The sequence below is a fragment of the Kazachstania africana genome, chromosome 5 (assembly GCF_000304475.1).
Source record: "Kazachstania africana CBS 2517 chromosome 5, complete genome".
NCBI classification, from domain to species: domain Eukaryota; kingdom Fungi; phylum Ascomycota; class Saccharomycetes; order Saccharomycetales; family Saccharomycetaceae; genus Kazachstania; species Kazachstania africana.
The window spans coordinates 274,652-297,881 of NC_018944.1; the positions used below are offsets into that span (position 1 = coordinate 274,652).

The following is a 23,230-nucleotide window of genomic DNA, read 5'->3' on the forward strand; positions in this document are numbered from 1 at the left end:
AAAGTAACGTCTCAAATGAAATTGCAATTGAAGCTTTAAGCGGTAGCAATGATGAGCTTAAGTTGTGAAAGTTGGTCCAATAAAATTGATTGGGATCGTTTTTGTTCCCTCGATGTGAATTTGGCGGCGCATCTGTTATGGAACCGTCTTATAACGTATTTTAAGGTAACTCCTTGGTATCAAATCGTCAAGGACTATCTTTTCCTAATTTTATGTTACAAGATCGTTTCGGACCTCATATTTAATGTGAAATGTTATGGTCCTATGGGCTACGTGAAGAGGTTAGTTCATTTGTGGATTAAGAAGACGATCAATTGGCTACTTAAATCTCCTTTACTTCGAGAAAAAGTTGAGAAACAGGTAAACGATGCCCTAGTTTCAATTGAAAACGATTTAATTAAAACAGATCCACGACTTCCTGATTATGTTTCCTTACCAGAGAAAGGTGTATCTCAAGATATGGTTCTAGAGCAATTGGATCAATTGCAGACGGCTCTTCCACATACAAAATGGGAAGATGGTAAAGTTTCTGGTGCGGTATATCACGGTGGATCAAAGTTGATCAATTTACAAAGTCAAGCATTCGAAAAATATTGTGTTGCAAATCAATTACATCCTGACGTTTTCCCTGCTGTACGTAAAATGGAGTCAGAGGTAGTTTCCATGATTCTTAAAATGTTCAATGCTCCCGAAGGAGCATGTGGGACAACTACATCTGGTGGTACCGAATCTTTGTTATTGGCTTCTCTCAGTGCTAAAATGTATGGTCTAAGGCATAAGGGAATTAAGAATCCTGAGATGATTGCACCAATTACTGCCCATGCAGGTTTTGATAAAGCTTCATATTATTTCGGAATTAAAATGCATCATGTACCTTTGAATCCAATCACTTTCAAAGTCGATTTGAAACGTGTAGAGAAGTTTATCAATAAGAATACAGTAATGTTATGTGGATCTGTGCCAAATTTTCCACACGGCATCGATGATGATATTGTTGGTTTAGGTAAGATTGCACAAAAGCATAACATCCCATTACACGTTGACTGTTGTCTTGGATCTTTCGTAGTTGCATTTGCAGAAAAGGCTGGTTTCACTGATATGCCTGTTTTTGATTTTAGAGTCCCCGGTGTCACATCCATTTCATGTGACACTCACAAGTATGGTTTTGCACCAAAGGGCTCTTCTGTACTGATGTATCGTAACGAGGTTTTAAGATCGGAACAATATTATATCAATCCAGACTGGGTTGGCGGTTTATATGGCTCATCCACTCTAGCTGGTTCTAGACCCGGTGCTCTTGTTGTTGGGTGTTGGGCTACCATGATTAATATTGGTGAAGATGGTTATATGAAGTCGTGCAGGGATTTGATTAATGCGGCAAGAAAATTAAAGAACTTCATTGAAACCCATCTGTCACCTACATTGAGAATCATCGGAGATCCAAAATTTTCAGTCGTTGCATTCACGTCCGATGTCATTGACGTCTACGAATTATCCGACAGATTAGCTAAGAACGGATGGCACTTGAGCACGCTTCAGAAACCTGCAGCCTTACATTTGGCAGTAACAAGACTGAGTATCGATGCCATCGATGAACTATGTGAATTGTTGTCAAGATCGGTAAATGATTTATTGAAAGATCCCAATGCTAGGCCATCATCTACGGGGACCAGTGCAGTGTATGGTGTCGCGGGCAGCGTAAAGACTACCGGAGTTGCCGACAGACTCATTGTGGGCTTCCTAGACTCTCTATACAAGCTGAAACCACGTCCCAACAAGAATTGATGAACTCACGACTTCCATTTTACATATACATAAATATATATATATATATGCGGTAAGTAAACTTTCCATAATAAATTTCTATAAATAGTCTTTTCAAAGCGGCACGGGCTGATGAGGAAAAAAAGCATACAAAGCAATTAGGGAGAATATTTATCACTTTCCAAAGTAACAAATTTATTCATTCAGGTTCACCACTTTATTCGTGTGATAGACGCAGAATCATAGATTTTGTTTGTTAGGCTGCTAGCCCCATTTGCTGATAACGCTACTAGTGTTTTCCTACTTCTCTTTTTTTTTATTTGCCCCTTTGTTCTTCAAAGAATTCACGCTACGAGATCATAGCGATTTTACTTGATTATTACCTGACTCATTGACATTTGAAGGTGTCCTGTAACTTTCATAATCATTGTCAGGATATTTAAAGCAAATCTTCTCTCCAGGTGAAATCACACTTTTGACTCATTTTTTTTTTGTTCTGCTTTTTGGTCTGAATTATAAGAAGCAGGATCAAATAAGAACAGCTGCTATCACTCGTCCAGTTTCCTTCATTGATATAAGTACATTGTACGGACGCTGCTATTGAATTAAAGTGAAATATACGGTATTTATTGCTGATTGCTTATTGAGAAGCTGCCCTTACCCTGAAGGTGATTTCAGCTATAAAAAATTTTCTTCCTCATATCCGCTTTTGGCTTAATTAAAGTGCGAATATATCAAGGCTCATACAAGTATAGGAAAAGAAAACGCTAATCCACGATACATATAGAAAGTGTTATTTATTGCTGTATTTTCCCTTTCTAATACACGTACATAACTGGGAACAATGTCCAACAATGCTAATAATAACAGTAAAAATCAAGATTCTAATGGTAACTTCTATGTGACCACGTCAGGAGGTAATAAAAATGCCCCTAGGCAGATCCATGTTGCTCATAGAAGAACCCAAAGTGAATTAACAAACTTGATGATCGAACAACTGACTTTACAGAAACAATTGGAGGCTGTGCAACAGCAACAACAACAATTATTATATCAACAGCAACAGCAATATCCTTCCAATACATCTTATATCCCACCTAATCCACACTATGGGAACCAGTCTATTCCAGGCTCTTCTGGTAGTAGGAGTAGGACACATTCAAGAAACAATTCCAGTTATTATCACGAAAATACTAATAATCCCAACAATGCAAGCTCCCATAGAAGAACTGGCTCCCAGTCTAGTGTCTATGGCCATTCTAGAAGACATTCTTTGGGATTGAATGAAGCAAAGAAGGCTGCCGCAGAAGAACAAGCAAAGAGAATTGCCGGAACTGAGACGCCAACCTTCTTAGTGCCTTCAATTAATTATAATAATCAAGAATATTCTTCTCCACGTAGTACATCTGTTGACGAACAATCTAGCTTCAAATTTCCCCCTCCCGCTTCCTCAAATAACGGTAATTCTCCGAATTATGAACATCGTTATTCATCTTCAAATTTATCACCTTCTTCATTCAAGTTCCCAGCTAGTGGCAACAACAATAATAACAATAATACTAATATGAATACCAATAAAGTCAATGAATTCTCATCACCTGGCATTAATTCAAATTGGAGAACCCAACAACAGCAGTCCCCATTTCGTCATAGATCATCAAATTCTAGAGATTTCGCTAATACTTTACAACAACCTGCATTTTTTCCTGGACATAAACAACGCAATTCAAATTCGTCTGTGGCTTCAACTAATTCAAACCAAAACTCAAATAACAATCGTAAGTCCCTTTTTGCTCCTTATTTACCACAAGCTAACATACCACAGCTAATCGAGGAAGGTAGATTGGTTGCAGGTATCTTAAGAGTTAATAAAAAGAATAGATCAGATGCATGGGTTTCTACAGAAGGAACATTAGATGCAGATATTTACATTTGTGGTTCGAAGGATCGTAACAGAGCTCTAGAAGGTGATCTTGTTGCAGTTGAATTATTAGTTGTCGATGACGTTTGGGATTCAAAAAAAGAAAAGGAGGAAAAAAAGAGAAGAAAAGACGCTTCTACGCAACATGATTTGATTAGTCTTTCATCTAATGATGATTATCATAATGATGCCTCTGCAACAACATCGACTACTGGTAAGGTCGTTGACGATTTCAAAAATTCCGATGATGGTTTTTTATCTCCAACTAAGCCACTTGGAGGAGGATTTATGGTTAAAAGAAAAAACTCTTTAAAGCAACGTCCTACTCAAAAGAAAAACGATGATGTGGAAGTGGAGGGTCAATCTCTGTTGCTAGTTGAAGAAGAAGAAATTAATGATCAGTATAAACCTTTATACGCCGGTCATGTGGTTGCTGTTCTTGATCGTATCCCTGGTCAACTTTTCAGTGGTACATTAGGCCTACTAAGGCCATCGCAGCAGCAGCAGCAGCAACAACAATCACAGTTGCATTCTAATGACTCAGCTGTCCCTCAAAATAAACCCAAAATTGCATGGTTCAAGCCCACTGATAAAAAGGTACCTTTAATTGCAATTCCTACTGAATTGGCACCTAAAGACTTCGTTGAAAATGCTGATAAATATGCTGATAAACTATTTGTTGCATCTATTAAGCGTTGGCCTATCACTTCATTGCATCCATTTGGTATTTTGGTATCAGAATTGGGTGAAATTAATGATCCAAACACAGAAATAGATTCCATCTTAAGAGACAATAATTTCTTATCTAATGAATATTCTGATCCAAGAGATCCAAGGAGAGAAAAATCCAATTTACAAGCTATACCTATATCGAGCGAAAACTATTCCAAAAGAAGATTTTTCACACCAGAGAGAGGTTATGATGACGTCTTAGCTTTAACTTTCAACAATTCACTTTCTGATTTTGCAATTCATATTAAAGAAATTGATGCCGATAGAATTGAGTTAGGTTGTCATGTTGTGGATGTCACCGCACATATTGAGGAGGGCTCATCATTAGATAAGAGAGCAAGAAAGAGATCTACAAGTGTTTTTATGCCACAAAAGACTGTTGATTTATTACCTCAGTTGTTGAATGAATTTTTGACGTTAAAACCTGGTAATGAGGCTGCAACTATTTCTGTTGTCTATACGTTGGATGCCGAAACAATGAAAATTAAGTCAACATGGATTGGAGAAACGATTATATCACCATCCAACATTATGGATGTTCAAGAATTTGACGATGACATAACGGCTCCAAGTATTCGATTGGTTGAGCGTATTGCAACAGCATTTTATCATGAAAGAATGGGTTTCGATGATATTAATCTTTTACCATCACTTTCATTATTTGAAACTCTCGACGATGAAAAGACGAAGGTTGATTTGAATATTATGGATAGAAGCTTAGGTTTTTTGATTATCAACGAAATTCAACGTAAGGTGAATGCTACAGTTGCAGAAACTCTTTACTCTAAATTGGGAGATAGTTCATTTTTAAGAAGAGGAGCTCAACCTACAGTCACCAAAATGGCCACTTTTGAGAAGAAAATGAAAAAATTAGGCTATGAAGTTGACGTAAGCTCAAGTGATACAGTTTTAAGATCAATTTTAGCTATAAAAGATGACGATGCTAGGATCGGTGCTGAGGTGCTTTTATTCAAAACAATGTCAAGAGCCAAGTATTTCGTTGCAGGTAAAGCTGATCCTGACCAATATGGTCATTATGCGCTTAACTTACCTATATATGCACATTTCACATGTCCATTGAGAAGATATGCGGATCACGTCGTCCATAGACAATTGAAGTCTATTATAAATGGAATACCTTATAATGAAGACATCGATTCACTAAAAATTACTGCTGAATACTGTAACTTCAAGAAAGATTGTTCGTACCAAGCACAAGAACAGGCTATCCATTTATTATTGTGCAAGACCATCAATGATATGGGTGACAAAACAGGCCAAATTTTAACTATGGCTACTGTTTTGCAGGTATACGAGTCTTCCTTCGATGTTATTATCCCAGAGTTTGGTATTGAGAAGAGAGTACATGGTGATCAGCTTCCTCTAATAAAAGCAGAATTTGATGGCCTAAATAAGGTACTAGAATTACATTGGCAACCGGGTGTTGATAGCGCAACTTTCATCCCGGCAGACGAAAAGAATCCAAAATCTTACAGGAACTCAATAAAAAACAAATTCAAATCTACAAGCGAGGAAATTGCAAGTTTAGAATCGTCTAGATTGAAGGACCCAGCTATTTTTGGAGAAGAACTAAGTTCTGAATTATCTAAACTACATTTGACTGAACCAAAATTAAGATTACCAGAATCACTAAGGAAGGATGCCAAGGGAAGTGTCCTAGATAAATTTATTTCTACAACTGTGACGAGAAAGGAAAATGAAAATTGTATCCAAGAAATTCGTGAACTTCAAAAAGTTCCCATATTACTTAGAGCAGAAATTGGAATGGCACTTCCATGCTTATCAGTTCGTGCGCTCAATCCATTTATGAGAAGAGGGGCCTAAAAGAAATACTTTTCAGGAGCAATTCAAGTACTGCATTGCTGTGAATGTTCTCGTGAAATACATGAAGCTAGTCATAGAATTATATAAATGTAAATACTTTATTATTGAATCTGTTTAATAAATCTTCGAAAAAAAAAATACGCTATTTAGAAAATTTATCGAAATTCTAAAAGAGCTCATCGCAAGCTTTAAAGAGGATAACAAGTAACTGAAGGCCCAGATATCCATACCTGCGATGTTGTGTGAGGTTTGTCAGAAGGAATCATTCAAATACAAATGTCCCAAATGCCTCAAGAAGACTTGTTCATTGAAATGTTCGAAATTGCATAAGTCAAACGATAAATGTACAGGTATAGCTAATGATTCTACCATGTACATTTCGAGCGAAACTTTGAAGAAGGCAGATGATGAAAAGCATGAGAACAATATTATGGTTCAAAGAGATTTCAACTTTTTAAGTAATTTGAAGAGGAAGATTGAGTTGGATAAAAATGATGCATTTCTTAAAAATAAGAAAACTTTGCTTGGTAACAAGAGGGCCAGGTATGATGGAGAGATACAAAGAATTATTAGGAGAGGAGTGAACTGTCTTTTACTTCCTAGGGGTATGCAGCGGTCTCAAAGGAATCGTAGTAAGTGGGATAAACCGTTGGATACTTTTGTATGGTCGATCGAATGGATACTTTGTCCACCTCGAGATAAATTGGGTGAAGAAGAAACTTTCGAGCATATAAGTCATAGAGTGAAAGAGACGGATGGGCTTCTAGATGGAATAAGCAATGTGGTGTACGATAAGTGTTGTAGCATATTTAGCATTGAAAATCAAAAAGAGGACATTGAAATAAAGGAAACTAAAGCAGAAAAATCTGGGAAGTTGCTATCAGCTGGTGTCAAATTCTATATGAAATACTTCCCACAGAATGCTATTCAAGTCATGGACACGAAGGAGTTAGTAGAACTGGACATTTCCTCCAAATGCATTGCTGAATTGTTCCGTAATAAGACAGTCATTGAATTTCCAACGATATACGTTGCTAAAGATGAGCAAGATTTGCCGCAGCCTTACAAAGTGGTTCAAGAGCCCCGACTTCCTGATCTGATAGTCAGATCAAAACCATTCAATCATGCGGAAGAAAACAACGACGACGATGACGGCGACAATGCTGCTCCAGAAGAATCTACAACGAAGCCAGTAACAGAAGGACAACAACCACATATTTCAATCCCTCAGAAGCAGGTTTCTGAGGACAGTGACGACGATTACGATCCCACAGCATCATTCAAGCTGTAGTGATCCAAATCGAGTCGGACTGGTCGCATTATATACCTCAAACGCATAATATTCGTATTTAAATAGATTTCACCATTTCTAAAAGCATATTATTAAAGCCAGACTTCAGAAAGTAGTGCCATCCACTATTGCTGTCACTTCTTGCTATAAGCTGCCGTTTATCGCTACCACTTGTATATATAATGCCAATATGCGGAAAAAGTCAATGGTGAAATTTCAATGGTGGTAAAAGACAGCTACTTGAACAAAGACGGAGCTGCACAAGACTAGATAAAATGTTTGAACAGCTTGCTATATTCAATCCACAGGGTCAGGTATTCTATGAATTCAATTGTCAGGGTAAGAAGTTCAACGAAACCCAGATTAACGCCTTCGTTTCACAGCTTATTGTATCACCTGCCACCAAGAAGGACTCAATCGGCAGTGGTAGACACACCGTGGTGAATGTGAGTGTTCCAGAAAAGGCCAATTGTCGTCCTTTCACGGCCATGTTTCATGTTTCTAAACAACCAGAACTGTATTTTGTCATTACATATGTGGAACAAACTATTCAATTGAACAAAGAAGCGGAAGAAACTTTGGATGCCGCTTTGGGACTGTGGAATTCTCTAGATTTAAAGGAATATTTAGGTTCATGGGATGATTTGGATGAGCACCTCGTTAAATTTGACAAGTATTTGAGGACTGTATACGAAGAAAATATCAAGTCTGTCATAAAAGAGTTTTCAGGCGAGGACTCTCCCAGGGAACAGTCACCTGTCACTCGTCAAAATAAGAAATCTGGTAAGAAGAATGTTAAAAGTCAAGTAAGTCAAGGAAGAAAATGGGACAGGGCTGGTATGATGGAAGATGTGGGTGATATTGATATGTCGAATTTGGATTTTTCCAGCGAAGTCAACAATGAAGACTCCCAACCTACCTATAAAAATGATTTATCAATAGATAAAAAATCGTTCGGTAGTAGGTCAGAGAAAGGTGAGTTTTTAATCAAAGAAATAGATGATTTATTGGCAAATCAAAAGGAAACGAGTGGTAATAAAGAAACTGAAAAAAATACATACGTTAATAATGCATTTGGCTTTCTACAAAAACATCTTTTAGGTAACAAGACAATCACAGAAAATGATCTTACCTCTGTACTAAATAAGCTAAGAAAACAATTGATTTCAAAGAATGTTGCTCCAGAAGCTGCAGATTACTTGACTGATCAGGTGAAATCTGATTTGATAGGCTCAAAGACTGCCAATTGGACTACACTTGAAAATACTACTAAGGAATCTTTGAGTAAAGCATTAACTGAAATTTTAACTCCTGGCGTTTCCGTAGATTTATTGCATGAAATCCAGAAAAAAATAGGTGCTAAGGATTCTGACGGTAAAAAGCAACCATACGTATTTTCTGTCGTGGGTGTCAATGGTGTTGGAAAATCTACTAACCTTTCTAAACTAGCATTTTGGCTCCTACAGAATAATTTCCGAGTTTTGATTGTCGCTTGTGACACTTTTAGGTCTGGTGCTGTTGAGCAACTAAGGGTACATGTAGAAAATTTAGCTGAATTAATGGATGAGTCTCACGTCCGTGGTTCTAAAAACAGGAGAGGGAAATCAGGTAATGATTACGTTGAATTATTCGAGGCAGGGTATGGTGGTTCTGATTTAGTCACCAAAATTGCAAAGCAAGCAATTAAGTATGCTCGCGATGAAGATTTTGACATTGTTTTAATGGATACTGCTGGTAGAAGACATAATGACCCAACATTAATGTCTCCGTTGAAATCTTTTGCTGAACAGGCAAAGCCTGACAAGATCATCATGGTGGGTGAAGCATTGGTGGGAACAGACTCGGTTCAACAGGCGACAAACTTTAATAATGCATTTGGTCGTGTTAGGAACTTGGATTTTTTCATAATTTCAAAGTGTGATACTGTGGGTGATATGCTGGGTACAATGGTCAACATGGTATATGCCACCAGTATACCAATTCTTTTTGTGGGTGTTGGTCAAACTTATACCGATTTGAGAACTCTAAGTGTTAATTGGGCTGTGAATAAATTAATGTCATGAATATTATTGATTATGTAACTATCCAAAATAAATTTTATACAAACGTTATAAATAATTATTTGCGGGCAATTTCTGTTGTTATATTTTAGAATGGGTTTGTGGTACCACTTTCTCTGGAAAGGTCAAGTTATGTAATCTCGATCAATTTGAAATCGGGAGCAAAGTTCACATGTTCTGCAACAGGTACTACAGTCTCTACTTTGATATCTGGCATGTTTGGTTCAGGCCCTTCTTTTATTTTATCCAGAAACAATGAATCGGAGTGCCCTAATATGGTATGTAGTAAAATAATGGCTCCCGCCTTTGACATAACCAAACTGTTTTCCTTACAATATGTTGCTAGAACACAGTCGGGACAGCCATAATCGCAGGGGCATTCCTCAATTCTTTGTAAGCATGATACAAGAATGTCATCAATGTGCTCGAATATTTTAGTAGACAATCCTGAGCCATATTCTCCTCCTTTTGAATCATAAAATATAAGTCTAGCGGGACGTAACCTTTTCGTTTGCCTTTCAGCAAATTCTTTCTCTGGTGCTTTACATTCTGTATGAATCTCATCCGTTCCAGCGACAATAAATCTTGAGAATATACCCATAATACCATGTTGAGCAGCATGGATGGCACCCGCAATATTTAATCTTTTGGATTCACATATATCCAAAGCCCTCTTTGGAATATCTATCCAGAGACCTTTCGAGGTGAATTTTATTGGGTCATTATGTGTTTCGACTGCATCAATAATCCTTTTAAATTTATCTACCTTAAAATATCCGAAGACTATTATAGTTGTTTTTATCCTACCAAAATAGACAGGAACATCGCTAGATTTCAACGGACGTACCATTTCAATGAGTTCTGGATCAACATCAGTAAAATCTCTTTGACTTGTAACCCAATCAACATCGACTCTTTGCACAGTGGCATATTTCTCATCAGGATTGAATTCTTTCACAAGGTATGGATACCCCTGGTGGATGAATATAGCACCATCGTATAATGTAAAGCTTGTTCTAGATGTTTCAATCTCTTCTATAACTAAGTTTCTCCCATTCGTAATGTCAATGACAGCAAACTGATCCTCTTCAACACCTCTCAATGATACATGTTTCGCAGGCCACGGTAGAAACTTGTTGTTGGTATGAAAACCCTGATCGTCAGAATATAATCTCTGTTCACAAATACTTTTAAGATGCTCCTCGTCAAAATACTTGGAGTCCCTATCAAGCCTTATGGGTAATTCAAATGCAGCACATTGTATATGACCCTCTAGAATCAATTGATTATCAAAATCAAGAACAAGATCTTGAAAGGTATCAGGATCATCCAAATTCAGCAATACCTCAGGGTGGGCTACATAATGTTGATCTACAGGTGAATCACTTGCCACAACTAAGGTCATGGAGTCATGGTTCCTTCTACCCGCTCTACCACTTTGTTGATGAAAGTTAGCTACCGACAAGGGAAAACCACACATAAGAACAGTATCTAGTCCACCAATATCAATACCCAGTTCTAATGCGTTAGTTGATATGACAGCTTTCAAATTACCGTGAAACATTTCACGCTCAATTTTACGCCTGTCAGAGGCAGAATAACCACCTCTGTAAGACATAACATCCACAAGCAAATCTGATCTATTCATCTCTTGTAATATGGACCGAACCTCTTTCATAAGTAATTCACATACTCTGCGAACGTAACAAAACGCAATGGTTCTTACATTTACTAGTATAAGCTCTACTAAGATTTTTGCACTTTCTCTTATAAAATTTTCTCTTTTTCTCATGTGTTGGGACAGAGGTGGTGGATTCCAAATAACTAAATTCTTGTCTCCACGAGGTGAGCCATCTTCCGAAATTAATCGTACGTCTGTGATGCCAAAAATATCTTTCATATGTTTAACTGGATTCTTCAAAGTGGCAGAACATGAAATGAATCTTAATTCATTGTTTGCATAGTACTCCTTACAGACTCGTAAAAGCCGTCTCATTACCAGCGCAACATTTGAGCCAAACAACCCTTTGTAAATGTGTAATTCATCGACAACGACAATTTTCAAGTTGTATAAAAAGTGGGTCCAGTTCACATGATTAGGTAATATGCTCACATGGATCATATCTGGATTTGTGAATATGACTCTTGCATTCTTTCTTATTGATTGTCTCTGGGATGGCTCGGTATCTCCATCATAAGTGTCCACTCGTAGATCGCGTAACTGAGGGATCTTTGAAATTATAGCTTCAAACGCTCTCTTTTGATCTTGAGCTAAAGCTTTCGTTGGGAAGATATACATAAATGTTGATTCAGGATCCTTTAATAGAATATCTATAGCTGAAAGTTGGTAAATCAATGATTTACCTGACGATGTTGATGTAGTAATAATGACATTCTCTCCATTATGAATTGCGTTGATGGCATCTGCCTGATGATTGTAAAACCTGTGGTGCTCCAAAGCTGGATAAATTTCAAGCGCTAACTCAAAATCTAGATTTCCATATTGTGCTTCTCTTGCTGGGATTAAAAAATCTGATTTGATTTGGTCATAATAAGAGTCCATTTTCTTAAGCCTTTGTATCATCGTATTTATAGTGGGTCTTGTCATCCCAGCCTGTTCATTAACCGTTATCACTTCATTTTTTGATTTAGCTGACATCATCTCTTCTATAGGATCCTCATAAGATCTTTCTGAAGGCACAAGCTTTTCTGCTAAGGCTGTTAATTCTTTGAAAGGATCTAGACTTTTCTTTTCTTGGCTTTTTATAAAGGATTCCAGCTTTTCATTGAAATGTTTAGCTCTCTTTGAAATCATTTTCTTCATTTCCTCAGGAGTGTATGTGGGTAGTCTTACCTGGTTGACTGCAGCGTCGGTTGAAGAAGTAGTCCAGGATCTTTTCATATTACCGTCAACAAATTCAAATATAAGGACTTGAGTAGACTTCGCATCATTAAACTGAGATTCCACATCTTCCAATTTGAATATATCACTCTCTTTCAATTGAAAGCCTCCATTTTTGAAATCATAGAACTTGGTCTCCGTATGAATTTGGTTTTCATCAATATACTTAAAAATACAGTCCCTAGGCATTATGGCAACTATTCTAGCAAGGTCCAATTTTGTAACTGGTCTTTTTAATGCAGCAGAGATCGGGTCTGTAATGGTCTTAAATGTGGGTATTACATGTTTTCTGCACATAAGAAATGTGTAAACTGTGTTTAACCTGAAAAAAAGGTGCTTTAAATCTGCAAATTCTGTAGTGTCGTCATTAGCAGCCTCGAGTTTAACCCTCTTATGATTAAACTTTTCGTCAGTCATACAGTAAGAGCCTTAAACAATATATCAGTCAGTCGTTTTGCAGAATAATATTGGGTTTTATGATCGATGCCTTCCTTTACCTAACGCAATTTTTCAGAAAAATATAATTATAAAATAGTGCATTTATATACGTAATGACAGCTAAAAACATCACAGTTTGTTGCTTAATATGGCGGAAACAACATAAACAGTGCTGGTTATAAATTGAATAGTATTGATTTTGTTTCGATGTTCAGCATCTTGGACGACTCAGTCGACTAGAATCATCAATCAGAAATGTTTGAAACGTCTTGAGTGTCTGATTGGTAATCCAAATCATTTAGGCCAGCAAAATAGCTCCGGTAGTGTTATTCGAGGATATCACCACGTTATGTATATATGTATGTGTCTGTACGGCTACGCGTACAAAAGGCTTTTCCCCATTATGAACCTTCTGTAGAATATGCTGAAATAATACGATCTATACAACATCCTAATTGATAATCAATGACTTTACATGATAGTTTATAATAAATTTGTTTTATACAAAATGTGTTATATGTTAATTAGTGGCACCAGTGCTAATTTTCTTCTTATCCTGTAAGGAGAAATTTACCATACATCTTCTTGATATTTACCTGCAAGTTTCATATTCTTGATAATTTCACTAGCTGTGGGTTCTGACACATTTCTAAATTCGACGAGGATTTCTGCAATCGTCTTTTGGACATCCTTAGCCATTCTGGAAGCATCTCCACAAACATATACGTGGGCACCCTTGTCTAGCAAATCATATATATCTTTCTTACGTTCTTGCATCTTATGTTGTACGTATATTTTCTCCTTTTGGGTTCTCGAAAATGCCACAACCATTTCAAAAGATCCATCCAATTTTTGACTGTATTCAGGCCATTCGTTTTCGTATAGAAAATCTGTTTCATCTCTTGAACCATAAAATAGCATCATTTTACCTGAGGTTGGCTGACCAGATTCCATCAAATGAACACGTTCCCTAACAAAACCACGGAATGGAGCCACACCAGTACCAGGACCAATCATTATGACTGGAACGGACAAATCATTTGGTAATTTGAAGGCAGAATGGCGGACATGAATAGGTAATTTATAGTCGGCAAAAAGGTTACGTGGGCCATTTAGATCATAAGTAACAGGAAGAAGTTTTGTATTTTGTGATGACTTTGCCATTTGAATGTTTCTTAGAAGGTTGGTCGTGACACCAACAGTTGGAGAGCCAGTTAAAGGATTAGATGTGTTTTCAACGATGGAAGTTACATGGACGACAGTTGGTTCGGATTTAGATGATGATGAGATGGAATAATAACGTGGCTGTAAATGTGGAATGGTTTCTAGTAAGAATTCCCATGGGACTTCTGTCCATGGCTTACCTTGTGACAAATAGTATAGTGCATCAGCTAAATTGAAATTTTTCGATGTAATCTCTTTGTGGAATGCGTCCTTATCCTTTGCTAGTTTTGCAACGTATTCTTTAATTTCCTTTGGAGCAAATTCAGCTAAGAGTGAAAAACTTTGTCTTGAGATTGGACCAGTAATTTCAATATAATGTTTCACAGCGGCACCAATGGTGGTAGGACATGGGAATGGTAAGTCAATGGTAGAATCATGTGGCTTAAGATTAAATACAGTATCAGGTAGCAAATTGAAGACAGACAAAAACTGGTCAACTTTTTCAACTGCATTAGATGGCCATATGGCTAAATGATCACCAGTAGTGTAAGTCATATCAGAGTCAGAAATATCGAATTCAGTATGAATACAGTTACGATCTAGACTTTTGAATAATTCATGTGATTTTACAATTGGAGAAATATAAGGATGCGAAGGGTCGAATGGACCCATTTGTTGCCCGTCCGAATTGTATGATAACTTGTTAGCCGGCAAATACTTTATGGAAGGTTCACCGAGAGATGTGCCGTTGTCGACGCTATTCAATTTAGTTAACTCAAAAGAGGCTTTGAAACCAGAATCCTGTTCGTCCAAATTTAAGTAATTTTTCAATTCATCAAAAATCTCTTCTTTCCAAGTCAAGTAATCTTCATCAGTAGAGTCCTTACCGTCATCAGCTTCTCCCATTCTACCGATTAAAGTAGCACCTGCTGCAGTTAAACCCTTTAAGGCCTTTTCAGCTGCACCATTGAAAAATTCGTAAGTGCTGTTACCAAAACCAAATAGAGTGAATTTAACATTATTTAAAGTATCATCGGATGCTGAGTTTAAGAATTCTTCAAAATTGACTGCACCGTCTGGGAAATCGCCTTCACCATAAGTTGAAAAGAAAAGTGAGACAAGGACGTTATCAGGTAACTCGTTCAATGTATCGAAGTCGTAATTTTCTACATCGACACACATTACATTTAGACCAAATTTTGCAGCTAACTCTTTACTAAATTTCCTGGCATAATCCTCGGTGGTACCAGTTTGTGAACCGTAGAGAACCAAGTAATTCTTGTCGTTTTCCTCTAATACAGCAGCAATGTCACGGGATGAAGAATGGATTGTTACTGACGAATCGTCAAAAGACAGGAATGATTTGATCTTATCGAAGCATTTATAAGTCACCACAGCAATGATTACCGCAAAAAGGACCGCCAGATCAGCAGGATTCATGAACATCTCATTCGCATCACCCTTTGGATTATCCATACTGTCTTTTAATTAAATATCGAAAATAAAGAGAAATAGGAAAAAACACTGATCGAGAAGGAAACAATCGTAAACCGATCACTTATCCGTTTATATATGATGGCACACTGGACTCTAACGGAACCAAATATGAGGGTAAACCCAATATATTCATTCACTATTTCGGAATTATCCAAATTACTTCAGAGAGAATCGTTAGGCACGTGCTTTTCTTCACTAAACGATGGTAGGAAAAAAAATTTCAGAGCCTCGATCGAAGAAAACGGCGCAGCAACCCTCGAGAAATTTGTCACCGGCAGGCAATTCAGAAAGACGATCACTTTTGCAGGTATTGCGACAAACGAAGGAGGAATGATTAAACGATGGATAGGTTTATCGGCCAATCAGCAATGCGGTAGCAGTTCTGTCAGAAGAAGAGGTCACTTCGAGGAAACTTCAATTAGGCATAAGCATCACCCACGATCTTCCGTATATCATGTTTGATGGTATCGTCATATGCGACGCCCATCACTTCTCTCACCAGTTGCACCAGCGAGCTCTGATCAAACTCTGCTTGTGTTCTTCTTCCAATACGGTAAAGAACAACGTCACCTACAACGTCGGACTTCTCCTCCAATTTAACGATGTATTGACGTCTCTCTAATGTTTTTAGAAGATCGTCTATGGTCAATTGCACGATGGGAATGGCTGTACCGTCAGTGGGGATACCAAATTTCTCCATTTGCTTCAGTAGGTCTTGATGTAGAATATGGTTACTGGAAAAGAGAATTATGCAAAGAATTACACTAAGAATACCGTTATATGCTAGGTCCTGGTCCACGTTAAGTTTGCTGGCAAAAGTGTTTACACTCTCTGCACCCATGTCATCGCCAGTGTATTCTCCATTTTGTATCAAATCTTCGTAGGTTCTAACACTCTGCAATATTTTAAGCTCGTCAAAATTACGTAAAAAGGGCAAGTTGTTCAACACAAGAAATTGACTAGCCTTGTGATCAGGAATCTCTTCAGTTGCGTTAATTGTAGTGGCAGATGTTTGGGAGGTGACTGGTCGATTTCTCAATCCCTTCAATTCATAACCATAGACATCGAATAGTATGTTGTTGATAGCCGTAAACATGTCGTCGAAACGTATACGCGTGGCATTCTCTTGTTGAGAAGCATTTTTAACTACGTCCATCAGTTTGGCTCTAGATAAAATCGTATTTTGGGACTCAACTTGAGACATGATAAATCTTACAACCTTACGAGCAACAACATCCAGTTTATCGTTAGATTGAGTGCTTAAAGTACCTTCTGGGACGTAATTTTCATTGTCACTCATCGTTGGGTTCATATAAGTCTCTGACTATGTGTTGCTATTCGCGTCAAAATGAGGCAGTCTAGCTCATCTAATGTCAAAAACGCTTTTTTTTTTCATGTTCCTGTTAAATACTATATGCGCATAGAGTTTTGATATTGATACTTAAATTAAAAAAGTTATATAAAGTTACTTTTCATATATGGTATTCAATACTTCAATTCTGCAGGGACTTGGTTCCAGAATTCTTGCACGAACTTTTTTTGTTCATCTTCGCTACTTCCGCCTCTAATGGCAAAATAACACCTTCTATCTAGTGGAATCTCCCATTCATTTACATTACCACCAACTACCATTCCTCCTGTCTCTTTAAGAATGCACCAGCCTGCACACACATCCCATGCATAGCAGCCGCCTTCCCAGTATGCATCATATGTTCCTAATGCAGTATAGCACATATTCATTGCCGCACTTCCCAAGCTTCTAAAGCCATGGGCAAAACCCTTTTGAGCATCCAGAAGGTTCTTCAAAGTACTCATTTTAACTTCAAAATTAGATCCTTGTCTTTCTGCACCGCCTTCGAATCCAATAACTGACTGTTGTAATTTCAATGGTCTTTCGGCTATAACAATTTTAGTGTCATTTAAGAAAGCACCATTCCCTTTGGAACCATGGAATAATTGGCCGAGGTGAGGGTTATATACGGCACCCACCACAGCTTCTTGATTTATGGAAAGGCCAATTGAACAGCAACTAAAGGGGAAGTCATGAATGAAGTTTGTAGTGCCATCAATTGGATCAACTATAAAGGTTGGCTCATCAGAAATTTTTGTGACGCCAGGTTGATACGATTCCTCACCAATGAATTTGAAATCTGGATATAAGGCTCCCAATTTTTCCTTGATTAATACTTCTATTTGTTTATCGGTCTCTGTAACTAAATCGACGGCATTGGACTTATTGACATATTTCGACTTTTCATGCGCTTTAGTCTTGATGATGGGACCAACTTCATTTTTTAGAAGACCCACAATCGCATTTTCTATCTGTTTTAATTGTTCTTGATTCATGATATTACTTACTTGCTTGCAGCTTGGCTCAAGAGTACGTAATGAATCCATGTTGTCTTTTCCATAAAATCCTCCCTGATTTATATATCTCGATGCCTCGGAGCTGTGTGCTCCAGCAGTTGTTTCTATTTTTTTCAATCACTTTTCTGCATTAAACTATGATATCCCACAAATAATCAAGTTGATCTGCTGTTTTTTTGAAACAAGTCTGATTAATTGGTAAGGACTATTCAGGCCAGTGATCTGTGGCATTTATTAAAGGCCCTCTGTTGTCCGAAGCTTTTTTTAAAGTTCTTAAAGTTTTAAGGAGTAGCTTAGCATAATCATGCAAAGAGCGGTACTCCGATGTCCTACATTGGCAAGACGTACTTTCACGACTAAATCTAAGCTACTGAATTATGCAAACCTCAAACTAACATTCTTCCATAAGCCGAACTGTGGGTTATGTGATGTAGCAAAAGAAGTTATCGATGACGTACTGAGTAGTACGGAGTTCAAAAATGAAAAAATAGTTGTCTTTGGTGTCAATATCAATGATGCAAAAAACAATAAGTGGTGGAAGATGTACTGCTTTGACATTCCCGTTTTGCATCTGGAAGACACAACAAATGCAAAACCTTTAGTTGTAATCGAACATTTTTTCAGAGAAGACGATCTAGCTGAAAAGATAAGATTATTCAAATGATAAATATTATGTATATAGCAAGCTTCTCAAAAAAACAGAAGCCATCTCTAATTTCTTCTTCTTTTCCTCTTATTTTCAGTCTTGGAGTTATCATCATCGTCGACCAGAAGCAACTTCTTCCTCACCGTGTTTGCGGGGGGTCTCATTATAGTGGGACCCCTCTTGACTACTTTGGATGCTATCGGTGAAGGATTAGTTAATTCCAAATCATCATTGGATGAAGAAGACGAAGGGAAATCAAATTCATCACTACATTTCCCAGTTTTAGTTTTATTACTATGTTTGGGCCCAATTGTACTAGCTGATTTACTTCTTCTAGCTTCGACGCCTTCCAATTTTCTTTCTGAGGATGAACTTCTCACAGTTTTCTTTACGGCAGGGTTTTTGGTGTCAACTTTTTTTTGCCATTGTTGTTGTCTCTCGTGTGTCGTCGTCTCAGAAGTTTTAATTTCTGCCTCATGGGCTGTAACTTTCGTTTTTAACGTGGCTACTGTTTTTCTCATATTTTTTACTATCTTCTCAGATGAGTCGTATTTGTCCTGTAATTCTAATTTTTCAGCAACCAATTCTTGTTTTTCAGCTTTCAATAAAACAAGCTGTTGTTTGAGATATCTTAATTCATCAACGTTTTCATCGAAATTTAACCTACTATCATCAATTGTTTTCTTCAGAGCTCTGTTTTCTTCAGCTAGCTCCAATTCATGGGCCTTCATTTGAACAATCTCGACATTTAATTTTTGCAGTTGTTCGTGGAATTTCTGAATATTTTCAAACTTCACATTTTGATCCTTCTCAAAGTTATTTTTGGATTCTTCCAATTCAGTGATGCGTTGTTTGAGAGTATCATTTTCTGACATCAAGACATTATTTATTCTATTTTGCGAAGCTATTTTATTTTCAAAATTTGCTGTATCACTCATTTTAGTTTCGTTCAGTTTTGCACATTCATTCTTGAAATAATTTAATTTACTCTCTGATAAGTTCAATTTCTCATTAAAATCTGCTTTTGTCTTCTCAAATTCAATAATCGTGTTATTCTGTGCTTCAAACTTTTCTATCAACTCTTCATGTTGCGCTTCTTTCATTCCCAGCGCCGTAATGTGCTCCATCTTCTGTTGTTGTAAAGCTGCAATTTGACTCTCTAATTCGCTTATAGCCTTCTCATACGTCTTACAATGTATTAGCTCGTCTTTATAACCCAATATCGCTGATGTCATATTTTCTATACGTGATGACAGATTATTGTTTCCGTTTTGTACTGACTCGTTCGTCGAATCAAGTGATGAAGTTAACACCCCAAGCATATTTTCCTTTTGCTTCAGTATATCTTCATGAACATCTGTAAAACAGACACTATATTCTGTAAGTTTCCGTAGAGTTTCTTCATGAGCTTTCCTCTGAGTCGCGCATCCTTCTTTAATACTTTCTGATAGCAGATGTAGTGTAGGAAAGTAAGCTGTTACAGGTATGTTAGTATTATTTGTCTTAGGTAAAAGATTCAAGGGAATAAGGACTAATTTTAGATACTTTTCTTGAAGCTCAATTGCTATATTTTTCCATTCAGTACTAGACCTTGATGCGAGAGTATTCAACTTAGTCTGTAATTCATTTTTGAGATTTTCCGCCATTGTACGTTGTAATTCTTCGATTTGTTCTCTATCATATGTCTTGTATTCTGAAAAATGTTGGTCCAATAACGTTGCAAATTCTTTTTTATTGTCAGATATATTTTGTAAAAGGTTATCATTCTTTATCTTCTCTTCAGATAATTGTCCTGAACAATCGTCTAGTTCCCTTTGCAAGTACTCTATTTCCTGATTTTTTTTGGCCAGTTGAAGTTCAGTATCCTTTTTTAAATTCTTTAGACTGTTTAACGAAGTTTTCAGAGATTCGATATCTTCCCTATACGATTTAATCTTGCTTTCAAAATTTTCATGTGTCTTTCTCAACTCTTGAAATTTCAATTTATCGTTTTGCTTTTGTTCCATCAACTCCTTTGATTTGTCTCTTAAAGATGTCAGTATGTCATTATATTCCGTAATTTTGTCCTGAATCTTCCTTGTGTCGGTTTGGTACGATTTCAAATCTGACTTCAATTTAGTATTTTCAGTCTGTTGGTTTTGTAATTCATGTTTCAGGCTAACACAGATACGCTGGGTATTTGTGAAAGCTTCCAAGAGAACATCATTGGAAGATGTGTCTATATTTGACATTGCAGTTGGTTCACGTCTTGTAGGTGCATCGAGCACAGGTTTGGGAACAATTTTTTTTTCTACTTGATTCTCATAACCATCACTACCGGCGGTTTTACAATTGGGGACTGTCCTCACTTCTGTAATCTCAAAATCTTCGTCATCTACGAGATCGGAAGATTTTATAGTACTCTTCTTTGAAACCTTTGGTGTACTAGTATTCAGTTGGAAAATATTACCCTTTGCATCCTTCGAAGGTTCTGTGCTATTGAATTCTGAAAAAGAAGTATCATCTTTATTGGTTGTGAAGAGGATATCATTAATCATGGAAGAGTCACCTTCATCTTCCATCAAAGAAATTTCTTGATTACCATTCTGGTATTTGGCAGAGATAGGATCTTTAACCCGCAACTTGGAGAAGATATTTGATCGTGGTTTGAACCCCAAACTGGAATCTCTAAAGAAGTTCGACATCTTTAAACCGAACCTGCCTACTTACACACTTGTAACTACTTCGAACAAATTAGCCGCCCAGGTCCAAAGTCACCAATAATATATATGTTTCTGTCCCTTGCTGAATGAGCCAATATACCAGAAGACTAATCAGCGCCACTCTTCTTACCGCCAGCTGAGTTCTACTTGTAACCGTATTCTATTTGAGAGTATAACCACTTAGATGTGTTGTTAGTACCTGTTTAGTTTTGAGATTTTCGCTACCCGCCAACATGAGGGATATAAAAGAAACTATTAAAAAACAACGTATTTCATAATGGTGGGGGAGGACATGTCAGAACTTTCAGAATACAGACAGTGTATGTGATTTATTAGTTCCACCACTGGAGTTCTGTGTATCTCGAGAACAAATGTTGATGGCAATGCCCACAATAAGGCCGGATGGACGTAGGAGGAGTACTGTTCATGTAGCTGTGTGGTATTTTTAAAAATGTGAAGAAAGACGGTAAAAAAGGACATAACCAGGGTCAGATTCTACCAACGTCATCCATATTCACCAATGCCCACAGTCGAATAGGCAGTAGTATATCATATTCACTGATGCTAGCAAGCAAACAGACAATAATATTCCATATCCATGTTTTGAAAGAGATCTCAGCGATACACAAGAAAGCTATTTTCTTCTGACGACGAGCTGCTTACTTTGATTGTTCTACAATCCACCAAGTGGTGGTGGTAACCATCTAGTCTGCTTCTTTTGTATGCGTCGGTTTAGTCGGACTAAAACCCAATCATCGCATAATAAACTCGAGTTTCGTCCCTGCAAGTCAAAGGCAGCAAAGGACATTGAAAGAGAGGTCGAAGAGAGAAGATCACGTAAAGGGAAGTTTATAATACTTGCTACCTTCCAGAGCTCGTTGCACTATGGCTATTGATAGATTAAGGTTAGGAGGGAATGAAAGAAGTTTTTCCTACAGGACACCAAAATGGAGAATATCAGATGTAATACTGTTAAGTATACTGGTGATATTTAGTTATCCAGTTTACTATCAAAAACCATTTGAAAGACAGTTCTCTTTGAATGATTTGACCATTTCACATCCCTACACGTTAGTGGAACGTGTATCAGATACTATGTTATTTGTGTATAGTCTGGTCGTACCTCTTATAGTGGTTGTAGCAATAGGCTTTGCAATGGCAGATTCAAGACATAGAAACTATTTAGTGTACATTTCCGTGTTAGGGTTACTCGTCACATGGTTTTCTACGACTCTCTTCACTAATTTCATCAAGAATTGGATTGGTAGGTTACGTCCCGATTTTCTTGACCGTTGTCAGCCAAAGGCCAATTTACCACTCAATATCATGTTTTATGCCTCAGAAGTTTGTACAAATGAAAACTCTAGTCTTTTATTAGATGGTTTCAGAACCACGCCGTCGGGACATTCAAGTGCAAGTTTTGCAGGTCTAGGATACTTACAATTGTGGCTCTCTGGTCAATTACTTATCAAATATGATCAAGTCGGGTTCTGGAGAACCTACGTGGCTATGTTACCATTATTGGGCGCCTCTTTGATTGCCTTATCAAGAACCCAGGACTATAGACACCATTTCATCGATGTCTTGATCGGTTCAGTTCTAGGATACTGGATCGCTTACTCCACCTACAGAAGATATTTCCCTGCACTAGGCAGCAGCCTTCCTTTCAAGCCACTGTTAGACGATTCCAAAGTCGGCCTAGTTGAAGAGGCTCCAATGTCTCCACAGCAGCAGAGTATAATAACTCGCACTGCAGACGAAGAAATGCAACCTCTGACGGACGATGAAAATGTCGGTATTTAACGCATTCTCCACCGTTAGTGCCATTCAACGCACTATTACTCATCTCATCGAATTGAATTCCATTTTGTGAATCATTTTTGACATTCTTAAGCCTATGT

At 37.4% G+C, this 23,230-nt stretch overlaps 11 protein-coding genes across 11 annotated transcripts; 6 read left to right on the forward strand and 5 right to left on the reverse strand.

Moving 5' to 3' along the window:
* Positions 1-51: 51 nt before the first annotated feature.
* On the forward strand, positions 52-1,785 carry DPL1 (sphinganine-1-phosphate aldolase DPL1; the record flags this gene model as incomplete). The annotated part of the gene is made up of 1 exon (XM_003957378.1): positions 52-1,785. One exon carries the CDS (start codon positions 52-54, stop codon positions 1,783-1,785), a length of 1,734 nt encoding a protein of 577 aa, XP_003957427.1.
* Positions 1,786-2,608: 823 nt separating this feature from the next.
* On the forward strand, positions 2,609-6,262 carry SSD1 (mRNA-binding translational repressor SSD1; the record flags this gene model as incomplete). The annotated part of the gene is made up of 1 exon (XM_003957379.1): positions 2,609-6,262. The coding sequence occupies one exon, from the start codon at positions 2,609-2,611 to the stop codon at positions 6,260-6,262; it is 3,654 nt and encodes a 1,217-aa protein (XP_003957428.1).
* A 235-nt stretch (positions 6,263-6,497) lies between these two features.
* BCD1 (Bcd1p) lies at positions 6,498-7,553 on the forward strand (the record flags this gene model as incomplete). Its single annotated transcript, XM_003957380.1, has 1 exon — positions 6,498-7,553. The coding sequence occupies one exon, from the start codon at positions 6,498-6,500 to the stop codon at positions 7,551-7,553; it is 1,056 nt and encodes a 351-aa protein (XP_003957429.1).
* Positions 7,554-7,828: 275 nt separating this feature from the next.
* Positions 7,829-9,616, forward strand: SRP101 (Signal recognition particle receptor subunit alpha; the record flags this gene model as incomplete). Its single annotated transcript, XM_003957381.1, has 1 exon — positions 7,829-9,616. One exon carries the CDS (start codon positions 7,829-7,831, stop codon positions 9,614-9,616), a length of 1,788 nt encoding a protein of 595 aa, XP_003957430.1.
* Positions 9,617-9,743: 127 nt separating this feature from the next.
* Positions 9,744-12,932, reverse strand: HRQ1 (ATP-dependent 3'-5' DNA helicase; the record flags this gene model as incomplete). The annotated part of the gene is made up of 1 exon (XM_003957382.1): positions 9,744-12,932. One exon carries the CDS (start codon positions 12,930-12,932, stop codon positions 9,744-9,746), a length of 3,189 nt encoding a protein of 1,062 aa, XP_003957431.1.
* A 591-nt stretch (positions 12,933-13,523) lies between these two features.
* Positions 13,524-15,563, reverse strand: KAFR0E01430 (NADPH--cytochrome P450 reductase; the record flags this gene model as incomplete). Its single annotated transcript, XM_003957383.1, has 1 exon — positions 13,524-15,563. The coding sequence occupies one exon, from the start codon at positions 15,561-15,563 to the stop codon at positions 13,524-13,526; it is 2,040 nt and encodes a 679-aa protein (XP_003957432.1).
* A 469-nt stretch (positions 15,564-16,032) lies between these two features.
* Positions 16,033-16,926, reverse strand: NSE3 (Smc5-Smc6 complex subunit NSE3; the record flags this gene model as incomplete). Its single annotated transcript, XM_003957384.1, has 1 exon — positions 16,033-16,926. The coding sequence occupies one exon, from the start codon at positions 16,924-16,926 to the stop codon at positions 16,033-16,035; it is 894 nt and encodes a 297-aa protein (XP_003957433.1).
* Positions 16,927-17,099: 173 nt separating this feature from the next.
* On the reverse strand, positions 17,100-17,960 carry INM2 (inositol monophosphate 1-phosphatase INM2; the record flags this gene model as incomplete). Its single annotated transcript, XM_003957385.1, has 1 exon — positions 17,100-17,960. One exon carries the CDS (start codon positions 17,958-17,960, stop codon positions 17,100-17,102), a length of 861 nt encoding a protein of 286 aa, XP_003957434.1.
* A 325-nt stretch (positions 17,961-18,285) lies between these two features.
* On the forward strand, positions 18,286-18,645 carry MGP12 (Mgp12p; the record flags this gene model as incomplete). Its single annotated transcript, XM_003957386.1, has 1 exon — positions 18,286-18,645. The coding sequence occupies one exon, from the start codon at positions 18,286-18,288 to the stop codon at positions 18,643-18,645; it is 360 nt and encodes a 119-aa protein (XP_003957435.1).
* A 47-nt stretch (positions 18,646-18,692) lies between these two features.
* Positions 18,693-21,311, reverse strand: ZIP1 (Zip1p; the record flags this gene model as incomplete). Its single annotated transcript, XM_003957387.1, has 1 exon — positions 18,693-21,311. The coding sequence occupies one exon, from the start codon at positions 21,309-21,311 to the stop codon at positions 18,693-18,695; it is 2,619 nt and encodes an 872-aa protein (XP_003957436.1).
* Positions 21,312-22,214: 903 nt separating this feature from the next.
* Positions 22,215-23,132, forward strand: DPP1 (bifunctional diacylglycerol diphosphate phosphatase/phosphatidate phosphatase; the record flags this gene model as incomplete). The annotated part of the gene is made up of 1 exon (XM_003957388.1): positions 22,215-23,132. One exon carries the CDS (start codon positions 22,215-22,217, stop codon positions 23,130-23,132), a length of 918 nt encoding a protein of 305 aa, XP_003957437.1.
* Between the last annotated feature and the right edge of the window lie 98 nt (positions 23,133-23,230).